Source organism: Symphalangus syndactylus, chromosome 12, assembly GCF_028878055.3.
Source record: "Symphalangus syndactylus isolate Jambi chromosome 12, NHGRI_mSymSyn1-v2.1_pri, whole genome shotgun sequence".
Lineage (NCBI taxonomy): Eukaryota > Metazoa > Chordata > Mammalia > Primates > Hylobatidae > Symphalangus > Symphalangus syndactylus.
In genome coordinates this window covers 82,457,149-82,478,924 of record NC_072441.2, presented here as the reverse complement: position 1 = coordinate 82,478,924, position 21,776 = coordinate 82,457,149, and the positions used below count along the sequence as shown (strand labels likewise).

Genomic DNA, 21,776 nt, shown 5'->3' with positions numbered 1-21,776 from the left:
GTTTAGAGTATACAAGTTTTACACTCATTAGATTTATTCCTAAATATTTTGCTTTTTTGATGCTATCATAATTGGAATTTTTTCTTTAATTTTTTTTTTTTTTTTTTTTGAGACGGAGTGTTGCTCTGTCACCCAGGCTGGAGTGCAGTGGTGCGATCTTGGCTCACTGCAAGCTCTGCCTCCTGAGTTCACACCATTCTCCTGCCTCAGCCTCCCGAGTAGGTGGGACTACAGGCACTCACCACCAAGCCTGGCTAATTTTTTTGGTATTTTTAGTAGAGACAGGAATTCACCTCATTAGCTAGGATGGTCTCAATCTCCTGACCTCATGATCTACCCGCCTCAGCCTCCTAAAGTGCTGAGATTGCAGGAGTGAGCCACGGCACCCGGCCTTTAGTTTTATTTTTAGGCCAGGCGCTGTGGTTCACACCTGTAATCCCAGCACTTTGGGAGGCCGAAGTGGGTGGATCATCTAAGGTCAGGAGTTCAAAACCAGCCTGGCCACTGTGGTTATTTAGGAGTGTTTTTGTTTAATTTCCACACATTTGTGAATATTCCAGATTTCCTGTTACTGATTTCTAATTTCACTCCATTGTGATTAGAGAACATACTTTTAAATTTAAATCCTACCCACCCCCCAGCCTTTTTTTTTTTTTTTTTTTTTTAAAGAATTATGGGTCCCGGCTGGATGCAGTGGCACATGCCTGTAATCCCAGCACTTTGGAAGGCCGAGGCAGGTGGATCACTTGAGCCCAGGAGTTGGAGACCAGCCTGGGCAGCATGGCAAAACCCCATCTCTACCAAAAATACAAAAATTAGCCAGTTTCATAACCTGGTCCCAAAATAAATAAATAAATAGACAAAAATTTTTAAAAAATAAAGCAGGGTCTCAACCAGCCTGGGCAATATAGTGAGACCTTGTCTCTACAAAAAATTTAAGGCTAGGCACGGTGGCTCATGCCTGTAATCCCAGCACTTTGGGAGGCTGATCTGGGAGGATCACTTGAGGTCAGAAGTTCAAGACCAGCCTGGCCAACATGGTGAAACCCCATCTCTACTAAAAATACAAAAATTAGTCAGGTGTGGTGGCATATGCCTGTGAGTCCAGCTACTCAGGGGGCTGAGGTATGAGAATCGCTTGAACCCAGGAGATGGAGGTTGCAGTGAACCGAGATCACACCACTGCACTCCAGTTTGGGCAATAAAGCAAGACTCTGTCTCAAAAAAAAAAAAAAAAATTAAAAATTAGCCAAGCATGGTAACGTGCTCCTGTAGTCCCAGCTACTGGGGAGGCTGAGGTGGGAGGATTGCTTGAGCCAGATAAGTAGAAGCTCCAGTGAGCCAAGATTGCGCCACTGCACTCTAGCCTGGGTGACAGAGTGAGACTCCGTCTCAAAAAAAAAAAAAAAAAGGAAAATGAAAGAAGAAACAACAGAACAGGGTTTACCACCCTGTTGAGTCTACCACCATCTCTAAATTGCACTGGCTAACTTTTACCCCCAGTAACTGAACACAGCACAGCTGCAGTTTCATACCATGCATGACAAGGTAGCCACCCAGGAATTAAAGGTTCCTCATCCCCCACCCTTTCATCCTTTCTCGTCCCAAACCACCGTTTCTGTGCCACAGTGCCATTCTATCAAATCCCACCTCAATCACACCAATTGTTCAGGAAAAACTCTCAAACTGTGTTTTTCCTCTGCCCTCACACCACCACAACAATCATTAACACAGAAGATTTCTGTGTCATGAAAAATGTGAGAGAGGGAAGAAGAAAAAAGAAGACCTCTGTAACCAAATGTATGGGTTTTTTCCCCACACATCAATCAGCAGACACCAGCTGGGTGTTCTTCAATTCAATTCTGACACTATCTACCTGGAGTTACTGTCAGATCTCACAGGTTGAGGGCTCAGTCCCCAAGACTGCCCCCACCTAAGACACAAGTTGCAAATCCAGGCCTCCAGAACTTCTGACCAACTGGCCGCAGGTTGGGGTTCCCCTGACCTCTTTGGATTCAATTAATTTGCTGAAGTTGAGAGGTGAAGTCAGCTGGGCTTCTGGGTCCAGTGGGGACTTGGAGAACTTTTCTGTCTAGCTAAAGGATTGTAAACACACCAATCAGCACTCTGTAAAAACACACCAATCAGTGCTGTGTGTCTAGCTAAAAGTTTGTAAATGCACAAGTCAACACACTGTAAAAATGGACCAATCAGCCCTCTGTAAAATGGACCAATCAGTGCTCTGTAAAATGGACCAATCAGCAGGATGTGGGCAGGGCCAAATAAGGGAATAAAAGCTGGCCACCTGAGGCGACAGTGGCAACCCAGTCGGTTCTTTTTCCATGCAGTGGAATATTTGTTCTTTTGCTCTTCACAGTAAATCTTGCTGCTGCTCACTCTTTGGGTCCACACTACCTTCATGAGCTGTAACACTCACCATGAAAGTCTGCAGCTTCACTCCTGAAGCCAGTGAGACCACGAACCCACCAGGAGGAATGATGAAGAACTCCTGATGCGCCACCTTTAAGAGCTGTAACGCCCACTGTGAAGGTCTGCAGCTTCACTCTTGAAGCCAGTGAGATGATGAACCCACTGGGAGGAATGAACAAGTCCAGATGCGCCACTTTTAAGAGCTGTAACACTCAAGGTGAAGGTCTGCAGCTTCACTCCTGAAGTCAGCGAGACCACGAACCCACCAGAAGGAAGAAACTCTGGACACATGTAAACATCTGAAGGAACAAACTCTGGACACACCATCTTTAAGAACTGTAACACTGACCAGGAGGATCCATGACATCATTCTTGAAGTTAGCAACAGCAAGAACCCACCGGAAGGAACCAATTACGGAAGAAAAGTGACTCATAGAACTCAGGGAAATATTTACTTATGTTTATTATAAAGGATATTGTAAAGGATACAGATGAAGAGATACATAGAGTGAGATATAGGCATGGGGTGTGGGGCTTCCATGCCCTCCCTGAGCATGCCATCCTCTGGGAATCTCCACCTGTTCAACTATATACAAGCTCTCTCCAACTATTACTGAATTGTCTATTTCTTCCTCAATTCTGTCAGGTTTTGCTTCATGTATTTTGAGGCTCTGTTATTAGGTACATATGCATTTACAATTGTTATATCTTTTTTTTTTATTAATTTTTTTTGCATACAAAAACAATAAACATTTTCCAAAAATACATACAAACAAAAAGATGCGTATCAAACATATTAGGAAGGTTGCACATGGAAAGTCGGGGAATAGAAATGGGGGGTGGGAGTTAAAATAAATGAGAGAGGGACTTTATATGGATCAGTGATAATAACTCAATCCTCTATTTGACAAAGAAGAGGGAGAAGGAAGAGGAAGAAAAAGAAAGTGGGATAACGGATCAGAAAGGGAGGAAAATAGAAAAAATTAGAGTATGACTCCAGGGTAGACCTGTTTTGTTGTCACTGAGTTGGTTGGTTGGTCTGTCTGTTGTATTCTTCATGTTTCGCCAAGTTGGCCAGACTGGTCTTGAACTCCTAGCCCGAAGTGATCAACCCGCCTCGCCCTCCAGAGTGCCGGGACCACAGGCGTGAGCCACCACGTCCAGCCCCCACATTGCTTCTGGCCTCCGTGGCAGACCTCCCAGACGGAGCGGCCAGGCAGAGGAGCTCCTCACTTCTACCCAGACACGGGGCGGCCGGGCAGAGGAGCTCCTCACTTCCCAGACGGGGCGGGAAGGCAGAGACGCTCCTCACTTCTTCCCAGACGATAGGTGGCCGGGCAGAGGCGCTCCTCACTTCCCAGACGATGGGTGGCCGGGCAGAGGCGCTCCTCACTTCTTCCCGGACGGGGCGGCCGGGCAGAGGCACTCGTCACTTCCCAGACAATGGGTGGCCGGGCAGAGGCGCTCCTCACTTCCCAGATGGGGCAGCCGGGCAGAGGCGCTCCTCACTTTCCAGACGATGGGTGGCCGGGCAGAGGCGCTCCTCAGCTCCCAGACGATGGGTGGCCGGGCAGAGGCGCTCCTCACCTCCCAGACGATGGGCGGCCGGGCAGAGGCGCTCCTCACCTCCCAGACGATGGGTAGCCGGGCAGAGGCGCTCCTCACCTCCCAGACGGGGCGGCTGGGCAGAGGCGCTCCTCACTTCTTCCCGGACGGGGCGGCCGGGCATAGGCGCTCCTCACTTCTTCCCGACGGGGCGGCCGGGCAGAGGCGCTCCTCACTTCTTCCCGGACGGGGCGGCCGGGCAGAGGCGCTCCTCACTTCTTCCCGGACGGGGCGGCCGGGCAGAGGCGCTCCTCACTTCTTCCCGGACGGGGCGGCCGGGCAGAGGCGCTCCTCACTTCTTCCCGACGGGGCGGCCGGGCAGAGGCGCTCCTCACTTCTTCCCGGATGGGGCGGCCGGGCAGAGGCGCTCCTCACTTCTTCCCGGACGGGGCGCCCGGGCAGAGGCGCTCCTCACTTCTTCCCGGACGGGGGCAGAGGCGCTGCTCACTTCCCAGACGGGGCGGCCGGGCAGAGGCACTCCTCACTTCCCGGACGGGGCGGCCGGGCAGAGCCGCTCCTTACTTCCCAGACGGGGCGGCCGGGCAGAGGCGCTCCTCACTTCCCAGACGGTGGGTGGCCGGGCAGAGGCGCTCCTCACTTCCCAGACGATGGGTGGCCGGGCAGAGGCGCTCCTCACTTCTTCCCGGATGGGGCGGCCGGGTAGAGGCGCTCCTCACTTCTTCCCGGATGGGGCGCCCGGGCAGAGGCGCTCCTCATTTCTTCCCGGACGGGGTGGCCGGGCAGAGGCGCTCCTCACTTCCCAGACAGGGCGGCTGGGCAGAGGCGCTACTCACTTCTTCCCGGACGGGGCGGCCGGGCAGAGGCGCTCCTCACTTCTTCCCGGACGAGGCGGCCGGGCAGAGGCGCTCCTCATTTCTTCCGAGACGGGGCGGCCGGGCAGAGGCGCTCCTCACTTCTTCCCGGACGGGGCGGCCGGGCAGAGGCGCTCCTCACTTTCTCCCAGACGGGGCGGCCGGGCAGAGGCGCTCCTCACTTCCCAGACGGTGGGTGGCCGGGCAGAGGCGCTCCTCACTTCCCAGACGATGGGTGGCCGGGCAGAGGCGCTCCTCACTTCTTCCCGGGCGGCCGGGCAGAGGCGCTCCTCACTTCTTCCCGGACGGGGCGGCCGGGCATAGGCGCTCCTCACTTCTTCCCGACGGGGCGGCCGGGCAGAGGCGCTCCTCACTTCTTCCCGGACGGGGCGGCCGGGCAGAGGCGCTCCTCACTTCTTCCCGGACGGGGCGGCCGGGCAGAGGCGCTCCTCACTTCTTCCCGGGCGGGGCGCCCGGGCAGAGGCGCTCCTCACTTCTTCCCGGGCGGGGCGGCCGGGCAGAGGCGCTCCTCACTTCTTCCCGGGCGGGGCGGCCGGGCAGAGGCGCTCCTCACTTCTTCCCGGGCGGGGCGGCCGGGCAGAGGCGCTCCTCACTTCTTCCCGGGCGGGGCGGCCGGGCAGAGGCGCTCCTCACTTCTTCCCGGGCGGGGCGGCCGGGCAGAGGCGCTCCTCACTTCTTCCCGGACGGGGCGCCCGGGCAGAGGCGCTCCTCACTTCTTCCCAGACGGGGGCAGAGGCGCTGCTCACTTCCCAGACGGGGCGGCCGGGCAGAGGCACTCCTCGCTTCCCGGACGGGGCGGCCGGGCAGAGGCGCTCCTTACTTCCCAGACGGGGCGGCTGGGCAGAGGCGCTCCTCACTTCCCAGACGGTGGGTGGCCGGGCAGAGGCGCTCCTCACTTCCCAGACGATGGGTGGCCGGGCAGAGGCGCTCCTCACTTCTTCCCGGATGGGGCGGCCGGGTAGAGGCACTCCTCACTTCTTCCCGGATGGGGTGCCCGGGCAGAGGCGCTCCTCACTTCCCAGACGGGGCGGCCGGGCAGAGGCGCTCCCCACCTCCCAGATGGGGCGGCGGCCGGGCAGGGGCTGCAATCCCAGCACCCTGGTAGGCCAAGGCAGGCGGCTGGGGGGCAGAGGCTGCCGCGAGGCCAGACCACGCCACCGCACTCCAGCCCGGGCAACACCGAGCACTGGGTGAGCGAGACTCCGTCTGTAGTCCCAGTACCTCGGGAGGCTGAGGCGGGCAGAGCACTCGGCGTCAGGAGCTGGCGACCAGCGTGGCCAAGATGGCGAACGCGTGCGTGCAGCGAAAGGAGAAAAGGCAGGGAGTAGTCGCGCCCGCCGGCAGTCCCAGGCAGTCCGCGGCGCGGGCGGCAGCAAGCCGAGTAGATTGTAGCCTGGGCCAGAGAGGGAAAGAGAAGAAAGGAAGGAAGGAAGGAAGGAAAAGGAAGGAAGGAAGGAAGGAAGGAAGGAAGGAAGGAAGGAAGGAAGGAAGGAAGGGGTTATATCTTTTTAATAGATTGACCTTTGGCAATACCACAATGCAATTCTGACACCAATATGCAGTTAGCTCAGACTCCACAGTTTTAAAGGCACAGTTCCCAACAAGACTGCCCTCACTTCAGATGATAGCTGCAAATTGAGGGACTCACAGGCTACCCACACTTATGACCAGCAAGTTTGGTAATTTGTTAGAATGACTCACAGTTTCGTTATAGAGGATACAAATCATTTTGTATCCTTTGAGAAAAATCTTCAGAGAGTCCCAGACACGCAGCTTCCGTGCCCTCTCTCTGTGGGATTAGAATCTAGTGAAAACATATCAGTTGGAACACATCAATGTGTTTACCAAACAGGAAATTCCACTGAGTTTTGGTGTCCAATGTTTTGTTTTGTTTTTTGAGGCAGGGTCTCACTCTCTTGCCCAGGCTGAGTGCAATGGTGTGATTATGCTTGCTGCAGCCTCACTTCCTGGGCTTAAGTGATCCTCCCACCTCAGCCTCTAGAGGAGCTGGGACCACAGGTCTGTGCCATTACACTCAGCTAATTTTAAAATTTTTCTGTAGAGTCAGGGTCTCACTGGGTTGCCCAGGCTGGTCTTGAACTCCAGGGCTCAGGCAGTCTTCCTGTCTTGGCCCCTCAATGTGCTGGGATTGTAAGTGTGAACCACCATGCCCAGCTCCAGCGTTTTATTGGGATATTATTATGTAAACATGATTAATTGAATAATTGGCCATGTAGTTAAACTCCATCACCAGCCCTCCTCTTTTCCCTGGACGTGGGGCTGCTATCACCTGACCCAAAACCTCATCCTTCTAATCACATGATTGGTCTTTCTGTCCTTATCCAACTCCATCCTGAGTCATCTCATTAGCATAAACTCAAGTGTTATCCAAAGGGTCCACCATAAATAACAGACACAATCCTATTAAGAAATTCCAAAGGTTTAGGGGTTACCTCCCAGAAACTGAGGACAACCTCTTTATTATAGATTATTATTTTATCATTATAAAATGACCTTTTCTTCAGTAACAATTTTTGTATTAAAGTCTATTTTGTCTGATGTTAGTGTAACTACTTCAGCTCTCTTTTGGCTACTGTTTGCATGATACATCTTTTTTTTTTTCCATCCTTATACTTGTGACCCATGAGTGTCTCTTGCAGACAGCATATAGCTGGGCCATTTAAAAATTTCATTATGCTAATCAGACTTTTCATGGAACATAAAATTTATTTACATTTAATGTAATTACTGATAAGGTAGGCATTATGTCTGCCATTTTGCTGTTTGTTTTCTATATGTCATATGTCTTTTCTGTTCCTCTTCTTCCATTTCTTCCTTCTTTTTCTTTTCTTTTTTCTTCTTTTTTTTTTTTTTTTTTTTCCGGAGGCACAGTTTTGCTCTGTTGCCCAGGTTGGAGTATGGTGGCACTATCTCAATTCACTGCAACTTATACCTCCCAGGTTCAAGCAATTCTCCTGTCTCACCCTCCCAAGTAGCTGGGAATCCAAGAGCACATGCCACCATGCCCAGCTAATTTTTGTATTTTTAGTAGAGATGAGGTTTCATCATATTGGTCAGGCTGGTCTCAAACTCCTGACTTTGACTGATTTACCTGCCTTGGCCTCCCAAAGTTCTGGATGTTTTTGTTGTTGTTGTTGTTATTTATTTATTTATTTATTTGAGATGGTCTCACTTTGTTGCCTAGGCTGGAGTGCAGTGGTGCCATCTCTGCTCCCTGCAACCTCTGCCTCCTGGGTTCAAGCGATTCTCCTCAGAATCTCCTCCCAAGTAGTTGGGACTACAGGTGCACGCCACCGTGCTTGGGAAATTTTTTGGTATTTTTAGTAGAGACAGGGTTTCACCATATTGGTCATGCTGGTCTCAAATTCCTGAATTCCTGACCTCAAGTGACCCACCCGCCTCAGCCTCCCAAAGTGCGGGGATTACGGTGTGAGCCACTTCGCCCAGTCATTTCTTTCTCCTTCTTCTTCCTTTTTTTTTTTCGAGATGGAGTCTTGCTCTATCGCCCAGGCTGGAGTGCAATGGCACGATCTTGGCTCACTGCAACCTCCGCCTCCCAGGTTCAAATGATTCTCCTGCCTCAGCCTCCCGAGTAGCTGGGATTACAGGCATGCGCCACAATGCCTGGCTCATTTTTGTATTTTTAGTAGAGGTGGGGTTTTGCCATGTTGGCCAGGCAGGTCTCAAACTCCTGACCTCGGGTAATCCACCCATCTCGGCCTCCCAAAGTGCTGGGATTACAGGTGTGAGCCACCATGCCCGGCCTCTTCCTTCTTTTGTGTTAGACGTATTCAGGTGTACCATTTTAATTGTTTTATTTTTTCTTTTACTATATTTTTGTGTATATGTGAATGATATTTTACTTAGCCACTTTTGTTTACAACTGAAACTCTAGGAATTCAAAATTAGCATCCTTGCCTGTGAGCTTTCCTTATAAATAACAAAAATGTTTCAGCCTTGTGTTCCACATTGTCGTGCTATGCTTTGTCCAGATGAACCTTTATGAGCCTGCTGCTCATATTCTGTTGCCCATAATTTCACATGGGAAGACCAAGTGATCTTGACCTTGAACAAGAGATCTTGACCTTGACCAAGATCAATGGTTTCATTGTGTACAGCTATTAGAATGCAACTCCTGGGACATTTTTGCTTTTTTTTTTTTGTATGGCTTTTTTGAATTGGCTTAGGCAGAATTCTCCTCTAACAAATAAAGATAATGTGCTTCCCATTGAACTTTTTCTCCCATTCACATGCTAGCTAGAACTTAGATTTTCTGGAAAGATTTCAGTTGAGATATGGGGACAAACATTATGATAGTTTGTGACTACCACCAACTTCAATTTCTTTGGCTGCTGTTCTATTCAACTCCCTTAGCTGAGCCTTAAGGTCCGAGTTTATTTCCAGGTTAAAGAAGAGCCTGAGAAGCCAGGTGTGGTGTCGGACACCTGTAGTCCCAGCTAGTTGGAAGCTGAGGTGGGAGCTTGCTTGAGCCCAGGAGTTTGCTCCTAGCCTGGGCAATATAGCAAGACCCCATCTCAAAAAAAATTTTAATGTAAAATTTTTATTATTTTATTTAATTTTTTATTTTTTTTGAGATAGGTTTTCACTCTATCACCCAGACTGTAGTGCAGTGGTGCAGTCATAGCTCACTGCAGCCTTGAACTCTTCGGCTCAAGTGATCCTCCCACCTCAGCCTCCTGAGTAGCTGGGAATATAGGCATGAGGCACCATGCCTGACTAATTTTTATTTTTTGCCCAGGCTGGTCTTGAGCTCCTGGCCTCAAGCAATCCTCCCACCTTGGCCTCCCAAAGTTCTGGGATTACAGATGTGAGCCACCATGCTCAGCCAAAATTTTTGTTTAAAGGAAAGAAAGGAAGTACTCCAAAATTCTTTCCTTACAAAATAAATAAATAAATAAATAAGAAAAGCCTGAGCAATGCCGGCCTCAAACTTATTCAGCTTTTCATCACTGGGCTTCATGATGAACTGCATGGCCTTCTTGTTTAGTGTTGGCTTAGGGAGCTGTGTTATTTTGAGTGATTTTATTAATTATTGCCCTAAGGATTACAATTAACATCTTAAGCTTTAGTAACCTAGTTTGACATCATACCAACTTAATTTCAGTAGTGTATAAAACCTTTGCTCCAATATAGACCCATTTCCTGTCCCTTGTTTGTGCTGTTTTTGTCATATAAATTACATTTTTATATACTATGCCCATCAAACCAGTAAATATATATATTGTTTTCTTTTTCTTTTTGAGACAGATTCTCACTTCGTTGCCCAGGCTGGAGTGCAGTGATGTGATCATAGTTCACTGCATTCTCTGCCTCCCAGGCTCAAGTGATTCTCCTGCTTTCAGCCTCCCAAGTAGCTGGGATTACAGGTGTGTGCCACCACATCCAGCTAATTTTTGTATTTTTAGTAGAGACAGGGTTTCACCATGTTGGCCAGGCTGGTCTTGAACTCCTGACCTCAAGTGATCCACCCACCTCGGCCTTCCAAAGTTCTGGGATTACAGGCATGATTCACTGTACCTGGCCTTTTTTTTTTTGGAGATAGGATCTTCCTCTGTTTTGCTGGCTGATTCATGGTTCACCGCAACCTCCACCTCCCTGGCTCAAAGGATCCTCCCACCCCAGCCTCCCTAGTAGCTGGGACTACAGGTACACGAATGCCACTGTGCCTAGCTAATTTTTGTAATTTTTTTTTTTGTAAAGATGAGGTCTCGCTGTGTTGCCCAGGCTGGTCTTGAACTCCTGGGCTCAAGCGATCCGCCCACCTTGACCGCCCAAAGTGCTGGGATTACAGGCTTGAGCCACCACACAGCCTATAATTATTACTTTACATAATTTTTTTTTCTTTTTTTTTGAGACTGAGTCTGGCTCTGTCGCCCAGGTTAGAGTGCAGTGGTGTGATCTTTGCTCATGGCAACCTCTGCCTCCTGGGTTCAAGCAATTCTCCTGTCTCAGCCTCCCAAGTAGCTGGGACTGCAGACACATGCCACCATGCCGGGCTAATTTTTGTATTTTTAGTAGAGACGGGGTTTCACCATATTGGTCAGGCTGGTCTCAAACTTCTGACCTCAGGTGACCTACCCACCTCAGCCTCCCTAACTGCTGAGATTATAGGCGTGGGCCACCTCACCTGGCCATATATTTTTCTTTTAAATCAGATAGAAAAAAAGAATAATTACAACTGAAAATACATTTATGCTGTCTTTTATATTTATCTATGTAATTATCTTTTCCAGATTATTTCTTCATGGTGATTCAAGCTATTGTCTAGTGACCTTTCATTGCAGCTTGAAGGACTCCCTTTAGTATTTCTTGTAAGACAGATCTGCTAGCAATAAATTCTCTCCATTTTTGTTGGATCTTAGAATGTCTTAATTTCTCCATTTTTGAAGGATTATTCTGCCCAATATAGAAGTGTTGGCTGGCAGTCTTTTTATTTTATTTTATTTTATTTTAATTTTCTTTTTATTTTTTTTTTTGAGACAGAGTATTGCTGTGTCACCCAGGCTGGAACGATCTCGGCTCATTGCAACCTCCGCCTCCTGGATTCAAGCAATTCTCGTGCCTCAACCTCCTGAGTAGCTGAGACTACAGGCCCACACCACCACGCCTGGCTCATTTTTTGGATTTTTAGTAGAGACGGGATTTCACCATGCTGCCCAGGCTGGTCTCGAACTCCTGAGCTCAGGCAATCCACCTGCCTCAGTCCCCCAAAGTGCTAGGATTACAAGCGCGAGCCACCGCACCTGGCCCTTTTTCTTTTATTTTGAATGTGTCATCTCACTGCCTTCTGGTCCCCATGGTTTCTGATGAAAGATCAGCTATTAATCCCATGGAAGATCCCTTATGAGGGGTGAATCCCTTCCCTTTCTGTTTTTATGATTCTGTCTTTAAATCTGGACAGATTGATTATGATGTGTCTATATGTAGATCTTTTTGAATTTATTCTGCTTGATGTTGATGGATTGATGTTGTTTGAGCTGCTTGAATGTTTAATGTTTTTCATCAATTTGGTAAGTTTTGGCCATTATTTTTTCAAATATTCTTTCTTCCTCTATTCTTCTATCTCCTCTCCTTCTAGCACTCCCTTTTTGCATATACTGGTACGTATGATGGTGTCCCACAGGTCTCTGATGTTTGTTCTTTTTTTCATTCTTTTTTCTTTTTATTCATCAGACTAAATAATCTCGGTTGACCTAGCTTCAAGTTCTCCAATTCTTTCTTCAGCCTGTTCAAATCTGCTGTTGAATTCCTCTAGTTAATTTTTCATTTCAATTATTGTACTTTTCAACTTCAGAATTTCTTTTTGGTTCTTTTTTTGTTGTAACTTCTGTCTCTTTATTGGTATTCTCTATGTAATATGATACCACTTTTGTATTTTCCTTTAGTTATTCAAACGTGAATACCTTTAGTTCTTTGGACAATAAAGTTAATTAGAAGTCTTTGGCCAGGCGCAGTGGCTCATGCCTGTAATCCCAGCACTTTGGGAGGCTGAGGTGGGTGGATCATGAGGTCAGGAGTTCAAGACCATCCTGGCCAATCTGATGAAACCCTGTCTCTACTAAAAATACAAAAATTACCCGGGCGTGGTGGCGCACGCCTGTAGTCCCAGCTACTAGGGAGGCTGAGGCAGGAGAATCGCTTGAACCTGGGAGGTGGAGGTTGCAGTGAGCTGAGATCGTGCCACTGCACTCCAGCCTGGCAACAGAGTGAGACTCTGTTTCAAAAAAAAAAAAAGAAGTCTTTGTCTGGCCCAGGCATGGTGGCTCATACCTGTAATTCCAGCACGTTGGGAGGTTGAGGTGGACGGATCCTTTGAGTCTAGGAGTTCGAGACCAGCCTGAGTGACATGGCAAAACCCCATCTCTACAAAAATACAAAAATTAGCCATGCATGGTGGTGCATGCCTGTAGTCCCAGCTACTTAGGAGGCTGAGGTGGGAGGATTGCTTGAGTCCAGGAGGCAGAGGATGCAATGAGCTATGATCGCATCACTGCACTCCAGCCTGGGCAATGAAGTGAGACTCCATCTCAAAAAAGAAAAAAAAAAAAAAGAAGTATTTGTCTTGTAAGCTCAATCTCTGGGCATTCTCAAGGACAGTTTCTATGGAAACTGCTTTTATTCTCATATGTGGACCATACTTATTTCTTTACATTTCTAATAATCTTTTGTTAAAAACTCAACATTTTGTATAATATAATGTAGCAACTCTGAAATCAGATTCTTCCCCTCCCCTGGTTTTGTGGCTGCTTGTGTTTTTTATTTTTGCTGAGACCATTTATTTAGTGTCTTTTCTGAACTAGTTCTGTAACATCTGTACTCTTTGACCTATGTGGCCACTGAAAGTCTCTGCTTAGTTAGCTTCATGGTCAGCTAATTATTGGCAAATATTTATTTGTGTTCCTGGTATTTTTATTGAGATTATGTTAAATTTATTTATTAGCTTGGAATAAGTGGAATATTTATGATGTTGAGTCATTGAGTCATCTTGTCAAAGAATGTGTACATGTGTGTGTATATATATGTATATGTGTGTATGTCTCACATGTATATGGGAGCTTAGAGACATGTTTTAAAATTGCTGTACAGCTCATACTTTTTTAAAACAAATTTTATTTACAAGCTCTGTTCACTGAAAGGGCCTACAACCCAATAGTGATGTACAAACATCTGGGTTTCTAAATACTAGTCCCCATTTAAATGAATCAGAGCATCTTGGAGAACTAGTTGATTCCAGCTCAATAGAGAAAGTGCACAATGAGTCTCAAACAACTTGTGTTAGAAAGCAAAGAAGTGCTCAGAGTAATGGTGACTTCTCAAAAAGAAGCTGGCTTGAAGGGACCCCTACTGTCTAAACTGTAGATAATTTGAGCATCCAAAAAATAATGGCAGAGGGTTGAAAAATTACCTATTGAGTACAATGTTTACTACAGTAAAAGCCCAGACTTCACCATTGTGTCATACATGCATGTAAGAAATCTGCACTTGTACCCCTTAAATATATCTTTTAAAAAATAATGACAGAAATATCAACTAAAAATTCGTGATCCCAGCGGGGTGCGGTGGCTCACGCCTGTAATCCTAGCACTTTGGGAGGCTGAAGCAGGTGGATCACAAGGTCAGGAGTTCAAGACCAGCCTGGCCAACATAGTGAAACCCCGTCTCTACTAAAAGTACACAAAAAATTAGCCAGGCGTAGTGGCAGGCGCCTGTAGACCCAGCTACTAGGGAGGCTGAGGCAGGAGAATCACTTGAACTGGGGAGGCAGAGGTTGCAGTGAGCCGAGATTGTGCCACTGCACTCCAGCCTGGGTGACAGAGTGAGACTCTGTCTCAAAAGAAAAAAAAATCATGATCCCATAGTCATGCTCAAGATTATAAGAGAAAAATGAAGGAAGAAAGAGACAGAAGGAGGGTGAAAGAGAAGAAAAATTAATTGAGGAAGGAAGACAAGGAGGGATGAAAGAGAAAAAAGGATGCTCTTTTCCAGGAAAATACCAGCTTGTATAAAATGAATCATATAATTAGAAATTTATGATTTTGTAATCCTCCTTGTAATAATTGATCCTGGCAAAGATCATCAATGGATATTAAGACTAGTAGGTGAAAGCTTGTTGGGAAATGGGATAGTCTCAAGATTTCAAATTATCACCCACGGAGGGGAAACCATACCTTTATACTGGAGAGATCTCCAGTGGCAGTCACCACCTTCAGCAGATAATCAAATTTGGCATCACTAATAGTGGTACAACCTGATATTATGTGCAAGTAAATTTTTAACAGACTCTCCAAAACAAAAAACAGCAACAAAAAAAAACTGAGGGGGACCCAATTTGTAACATGTGCCAAATTCTATGTTGTTAATACTCCCATCATGGCCGATTTCAGGTTACCAATATGATATCACTATTCAGAGTTGTCAAGAGATGCTAACAATCAGCTTACCTATGAGCCTGCTCCAGTATAACATTAAATTTATTTATTTATTTATTTATTTAGACAGAGTCTCACTCTGTCGCCCAGGCTGGAGTGCAGTGGTGCATTCTCGGCTCACTGCAACCTCCACCTCCCAGGTTCAAGCGATTCTCATGCCTCAGCCTCCCGAGTAGCTGGGATTACAGGCATGCACCACCAAGCCCGGCTAATTTTTGTATTTTTAGTAGAGACAAGGTTTCGCCATGTTAGCCAGGCTGGTCTCGAACTCCTGACCTCAAGTGATCCGCCCGCCTTGGCATCCCAAAGTGCTGAGATTACAGATGTAAACCACCACGTCTGGCCCTTATTTATTTATTTATTTGAGATGGTCTCACTCTGTCACCTAGGGTAGAGGGCAGTGGTGCAATCATAGCTCACTGTAACCTTGAACTTGGGCTCAAGCGATCCTTCCACCTCAGTTTCTCAAGTAGCTGCAACTACAGGTGCACACCATCATACGTGACTAATCTTTTTTATTTTTTGTAGGGATGTGGGTTTCATACTTTGGGAGGCCAAGGTGGGAGGATTGCTTGAGCCCAGGAGTTCAAGACCAGCCCTGGCAACACAGTGAGACCCCGTCACTACAAAAAATAAAAAAATTCTTGCAGCAGTAAGGTGATATCACATTGTGATTTTGATTTGCATTTCCCTGATTATTAGTGATGCTGAGCATTTTTTCATATGTTTGTTGTCCATTTGTATATTTTCTTTTGAGAGTTGTCTGTTCATGTCCTCAGCCCACTTTTTGATGAGGTTGTTTGTTTTTTTCTTGCTAATTTGTTGGAGTTCATTGTAGATTCTGGATATTAGTCCTTTGTCAGATGTATAGATCATGAAGATTTTCTCCCACTCTGTGGGTTGTCTGTTTACTGACTGTTCTTTTTGCTACTCAAAAGCTCTTTAGTTTAATTAAGTTCCAGCTATTTATCTTTTTTTAATTGCATTTGCTTTTGGGTTCTTGGTCATGAAATCCTTGCCTAAGCCAATGTCTAGAAGGGTTTTTCCAATGTTATCTTCTAGAATTTTTATAGTTTCAAGTCTTAGATTTAAATCCTTGATCCATCTCGAATTGATTTTTGTATAAGGTGAGGGATGAGGACCCAGTTTCATTCTCCTACATGTGGCTTGCCAGTTATGCCAGTACCATTTGTTAAATAGGGTGTCATTTCCCCACTTTATGCTTTCGTTTGCAAGAATGGCCATAATTTCCAGGTGCGGTGGCTCACGCCTGTAATCCCAACACTTTGGGAGGTCGAGGCGGGCGGATCATGAGGTCAGGAGACCAAGACCATCTTGGCTAACACGGTGAAACCCCGTCTCTACTAAAACTACAAAAAATTAGCCGGTCCTGGTGGCAGGCACCTGTAGTCCCAGCTACTCGGGAGGCTGAAGCAGGAGAATGGCATGAACCCGGGAGGTGGAGCTTGCAGTGAGCCGAGATCTCATCACTGCGCTCCAGCCTGGGCAACAGAGCGAGACTCCGTCTCAAAAAAAAAAAAAAAAAAAAAAGAAAGGAATGGCCATAATTAAAATTAAAAAATAATAGATGTTGGTGTAGATATGGTGAACAGGGAACACTTCTATGCTGCTGGTGAGAATGTAAACTAGTACAACCACTATGGAAAACAGTGTGGAGATTCCTTAAAGAACTAAAAGTAAAACTACCATTTGATCCAGCAATCCCACTACTGGGTAGCTACCCAGAGGAAAAGAAGTCATTATATGAAAAAGATACGTGCACACACATGTTTATAGCGCACAATTTGCAATTGCAAAAATGTGGAACCAACTGAGATGCCCATCAATTAACGAGTGGATAAAGAAACTGTGATACACACACACACACACACGATGGAATACTACTCAGCTATAAAAAGGAATGAATTAGGGCCGGGTGTGGTGGCTTATGCCTGTAATCTCAGCACTTTGGGAGGCCAAGGTGGGCAGATCACAAGGTCAGGAGATTGAGACCATCCTGGCTAACACGGTGAAATCCCGTCTCTACTAAAAATACAAAAAAATTAGCTGGGCATAGTGGCATGCACCTGTAATCCCAGCTACTTGGGAGGCTGAGGCAGGAGAATTGCTTGAACCCAGGAGGCGGAGGTTGCAGTGAGGCGAGATTGTGCCACTGCACTCCAGCCTGGGTGACAGAGCAAGACTCTATCTCAAAAAAAAAAAAAAGGAATGAATTGATGGTATTTGCAGCAACCTGGATGGGATTGGAGACTATTATTCTAAGTGAAGTAGCTCAGGAATGGAAAACCAAACATCGTGTGCTCTTACTATTAAGTAGGAGCTAAACTATGAGGATGCAAAGGCAAAAGAATGGCACAATAGACTTTGGGGACTCAGGGGGAAAGGTGGAGGAGGGTAAGAGATAAAAGACTACATGTCGGGTCCACTGTATACTTTTTGGGTGATGGGTGCACCAGAATCTCACAAATCAACACTAAAGAACTTATTCTTATAACCAAATACCACCTGTTCCCCCAAAAACTTATGGAAATAAAACAATTAAAAAATAATAAAAATTAAAATTAATAAAAATTAAAAAAAAAGTATCCAGGTGTGGTGGCACGCACCTGTAGTCCTAGCTACTCAGGCAACTGAATTGGGAGGATGGCTTGAGCCTGGAAGGTTGAGGCCGTAATGAGCCGTGGTCACACTGCTATGCTCCAGCCCATGCAACTGAGAGAGACCCTGTCTCAAAAAAAAACAAAAACAAAACAAAACAAAACAAAAACTGGCCTGGACTTTACAAAAAATTCAATAGCATGAAAAACAATAACAAAAAAGGGCAAATGTGCCTTTTCTAGATTAAAATATACCAAAGAGGTAAACAATCAAATACAATGCATACATACACCTTGATTAATTTCTAGATCTCAACTAAAAAACATATAAAAACATTTTGGGGCAACATTTTGGGGAATGAAAATATTGACTATACATTTGCTGACATTGAATTAGTGTTAATATTATTATGTGTGATATCCTGTTTCTTACATAGCGGAATGTTCTCATATTCTTAGGATACATGCTGAAATACTTAGGGGTGAAGTGCAATGATGCCTACATCAACAAAACAAAATAACAGCCATATGTGGAAGGTGAGGAAGGAGAGGGAGAGAGAGAAAAGGCAATGTAACTAAATATTAAGAACTGGTGAATCCAGGTGAAGTGTATGTATATAGGTATTTATTATATTGTTCTTTCAATAGCTACAAGTTTGCAAATTTTTAAGGTAAAAATATTGAGAGAAAACTCGATTCCTAGCTTTAGAGATATCTTACTACTCCTTAGGCTATTGATTTTTAAATTGTTGTTTTATTACTTTTTATTTTAATGCAGATTCCTGTATCAAGACTGAGGGACACAGTCCTGGAACTAGCAGTGTTTGATCAACATAGGAGAAAGTTTGATAATTTCAGTTCGCTAATACTAGAATGGAAATCCTCCAATGAAACACTAGCCCATTTCGAAGATTATAAATCAGTGGAAATGGTAGCAAAAGATGATGGCAGTGGGCAGACCCGGTTACATGGTATTGTGAAAATATACAAGTCTTTTAGTATACCTGAGTGTTTTTTTGTTTGTTTGTTTGTTTTGTTTTGTTTTGTTTTTTGCTTTAAGTTCTAGGGTACATGGGCACAATGTGCAGGTTTGTTACATATGTATACATGTGCCATGTTGGTTTGCTGCACCCATTAACTTGTCATTTACATTAGGTATTTCTCCTAATGCCATCCCTCCCCCATCCCCCCACCCCATGATAGCCCCTGGTGTGTGATGTTCCCCGCCCTGTGTCCAAGTGTTCTCATTGTTCAATTCCCACCTCTGAGTGAGAATATGTGGTGTTTGGTTTTCTGTCCTTGTGATAGTTTGCTCAGAATGATGGTTTCCAGCTTCATCCATGTCCCTACAAAGGACACGAACTCATCCTTTTTTATGGCTGCATAGTATTCCATGGTGTATATGTGCCACATTTTCTTAATCCAGTCTATCATTGATGGACATTTGGGTTGGTTCCAGGTCTTTGCTATTGTGAATAGTGCTGCAATAAACATACATGTGCATGTGTCTTTATAGTAGCATGATTTATAATCCTTTGGGTATATACCCAGTAATGGGATGGCTGGGTCAAATGGTATTTCCAGTTCTAGATCCTTGAGGAATTGCCACACTGTCTTCCACAATGGTTGAACTAGTTTACAGTCCCACCAACAGTGTAAAAGCGTTCCTATTTCTCCACATCCTCTCCAGCATCTGTTGTTTCCTGACTTTTTAATGATCGCCATTCTAACTGGTATGAGATGGTATCTCATTGTGGTTTTGATTTGCATTTCTCTGATGGCCAGTGATGATGAGCATTTTTTCATGTGTCTGTTGGTTGCATGAATGTCTTTTTTTGAAAAGTGTCTGTTCATATCCTTTGCCCACTTTTTGATGGGGTTGTTTGATTTTTTCCTTGTAAATTTGTTTAAGTTCTTTGTGGATTCTGGATATTAGCCCTTTGTCAGATGGGTAAATTGCAGAAATTCTTTCCCATTCTGTAGGTTGCCTGTTCACTCTGATGGTAGTTTCTTTGGCTGTGCAGAAGCTCTTTAGTTTAATTAGACCCCATTTGTCTATTTTGGCTTTTGTTGCCATTGCTTTTGGTGTTTTGGTCATGAAGTCCTTGCCCATGCCTATGTCCTGAATGGTATTGCCTAGGTTTTCTTCTAGGGTTTTTGTGGTTTTAGGTCTAACATTTAAGCCTTTAATCCATCATAAATTAATTTTTGGATAAGGTGTAAGGAAGGGATCCAGTTTCAGCTTTCTTTCTTTTTTTTTTTTTTGAGATGGAGTCTTGCTCTGTCACCCAGGCTGGAGTGCAGTGGCACGATCTTGGCTCACTGCAAGCTCCACCTCCCGGGTTCACACCATTCTCCTGCCTCAGCCTCCCGAGTAGCTGGAACTACAGGTGCCTGCCACCACACCCAGCTAATTTTTGTGTTTTTAGTAGAGACGGGGTTTCATCATGTTAGCCAGGATGGTCTCGATCTCCTGACCTCATGATCTGCCTGCCTCGGCCCCCCAAAGTGCTGGGATTACAGGTGTGAGCCACTGTACCCCACCCAGTTTCAGCTTTCTACATATGGCTAGCCAGTTTTCCCAGCACCATGTATTAAATAGGGAATCCTTTCCCCATTTCTTGTTTTTGTCAGGTATGTCAAAGATCAGACGGTTGTAGATGTGTGGTGTTATTTCTGAGGCCCCTGTTCTGTTCCATTGGTCTATATCTCTGTTTTGGTACCAGTACCATGCTGTTTTGGTTACTGTAGCCTTGTAGTATAGTTGGAAGTCAGGTAGCATGATGCCTCCAGCTTTCTCCTTTTTGCTTAGGATTGTCTTGGCAATGAGGGCTCTTTTTTGGTTCTATATGAACTTTTCCAATTCTGTGAAGAAAGTCATTGGTAGCTTGATGGGGATGGCATTAAATCTATAAATTACCTTGGGCAGTATGGCCACTTTCACGATATTGATTCTTCCTATCCATGAGCATGGAATGTTCTTCCATTTGTTTGTATCCTCTTTTATTTTGTTGAGCAGTGGTTTGTAGTTTTCCTTGAAGAGGTCCTTCACATCCCTTGTAAGTTGGATTCCTAGATATTTTATTGTCTTTGTAGCAATTGTGAATGGGAGTTCACTCATGATTTGGCTCTCTGTTTGTCTGTTATTGGTGTATAAGAATGCTTGTGATTTTTGCACATTGATTTTATATCCTGAGACTTTGCTGAAGTTGCTTATCAGCTTAAGGAGATTTTGGGCTGAGATGATGGGGTTTTCTAAATATACAATCATGTCATCTGCAAACAGGGACAATTTGACTTCCTCTTTTCCTAATTGAATACCCTTTATTTCTTTCTCTTGCCTGATTGTCCTGGCCAGAACTTCCAACACTATGTTGAATAGGAGTGGTGAGAGAGGGCATCCTTGTCTTGTGTCAGTTTTCAAAGGGAATGCTTCCAGTTTTTGCCCATTTCAGTATGATATTGGCGGTGGGTTTGTCATAAATAGCTCTTATTATTTTGAGATACGTCCCATCAATACCTAGTTTAATAAGAGTATTTAGCATGAAGGACTGTTGAATTTTGTTGAAGGCCTTTTCTGCAACTATTGAGATAGTCATGTGGTTTTTGTCTTTGGTTCTGTTTATGTGATGGATTACATTTATTGATTTGCATATGTTGAACCAGCCTTGCATCCTAGGGATAAAGCCAACTTGATCTTGGTGGATAAGCTTTTTGATGTGCTGCTGGATTCGGTTTGCCAGTATTTTATTGAGGATTTTCGCATCAATGTCCATCAGGGATATTGTTCTAAAATTCTCTTTTTTTGTTGTGTCTCTGTCAGACTTTGGTATCAGGATGATGCTGGCCTCATAAAATGAGTTAGGGAGGATTCCCTCTTTTTCTATTGATTGGAAAAGTTTCAGAAGGAATGGTACCAGCTCCTCTTTGTACCTCTGGTAGAATTCAGCTGTGAATCCGTCTGGTCCTGGACTTTTTTTGGTTGGTAGACTATTAATTATTGCCTCAATTTCAGAGCCTGTTATTGGTCTATTCAGTGATTCAGCTTCTTCCTGGTTTAGTCTTGGGATGGTGTATGTATCCAGGAATTTATCCATTTCTTCTAGATTTCCTAGTTTATTTGCGTAGAGGTGTTTATAGTATTCTCTGATGGTAGTTTGTATTTCTGTGGGATTGGTGGTGATGTCCTCTTTATCATTTTTTATTGCGTCTATTTGATTCTTCTCTCTTTTCTTCTTTATTAGTTTTTCTAGTGGTCTATCAATTTTGTTGATCTTTTCAAAAAAACCAGCTCCTGGATTCATTGATTTTTTTTTTTT

The 21,776-nt window shown here is 45.2% G+C and overlaps 1 protein-coding gene and 1 pseudogene across 5 annotated transcripts in view; one reads left to right on the top strand and one right to left on the bottom strand.

Moving 5' to 3' along the window:
- NUP210L (nucleoporin 210 like) overlaps nucleotides 1–21,776 on the top strand; it is a 156,118-nt gene that overhangs the window by 69,305 nt on the left and 65,037 nt on the right. For all 5 annotated transcript variants that reach the window (XM_063626389.1, XM_063626387.1, XM_063626388.1 and 2 more), the window contains exon 17: nucleotides 18,236–18,428. In XM_063626389.1, coding sequence (XP_063482459.1) covers nucleotides 18,236–18,428 — 193 coding nt within the window. The remainder of the gene's footprint in view (nucleotides 1–18,235; nucleotides 18,429–21,776) is intronic.
- LOC134734034 (small ribosomal subunit protein eS7-like) lies at nucleotides 8,767–9,882 on the bottom strand (annotated as a pseudogene).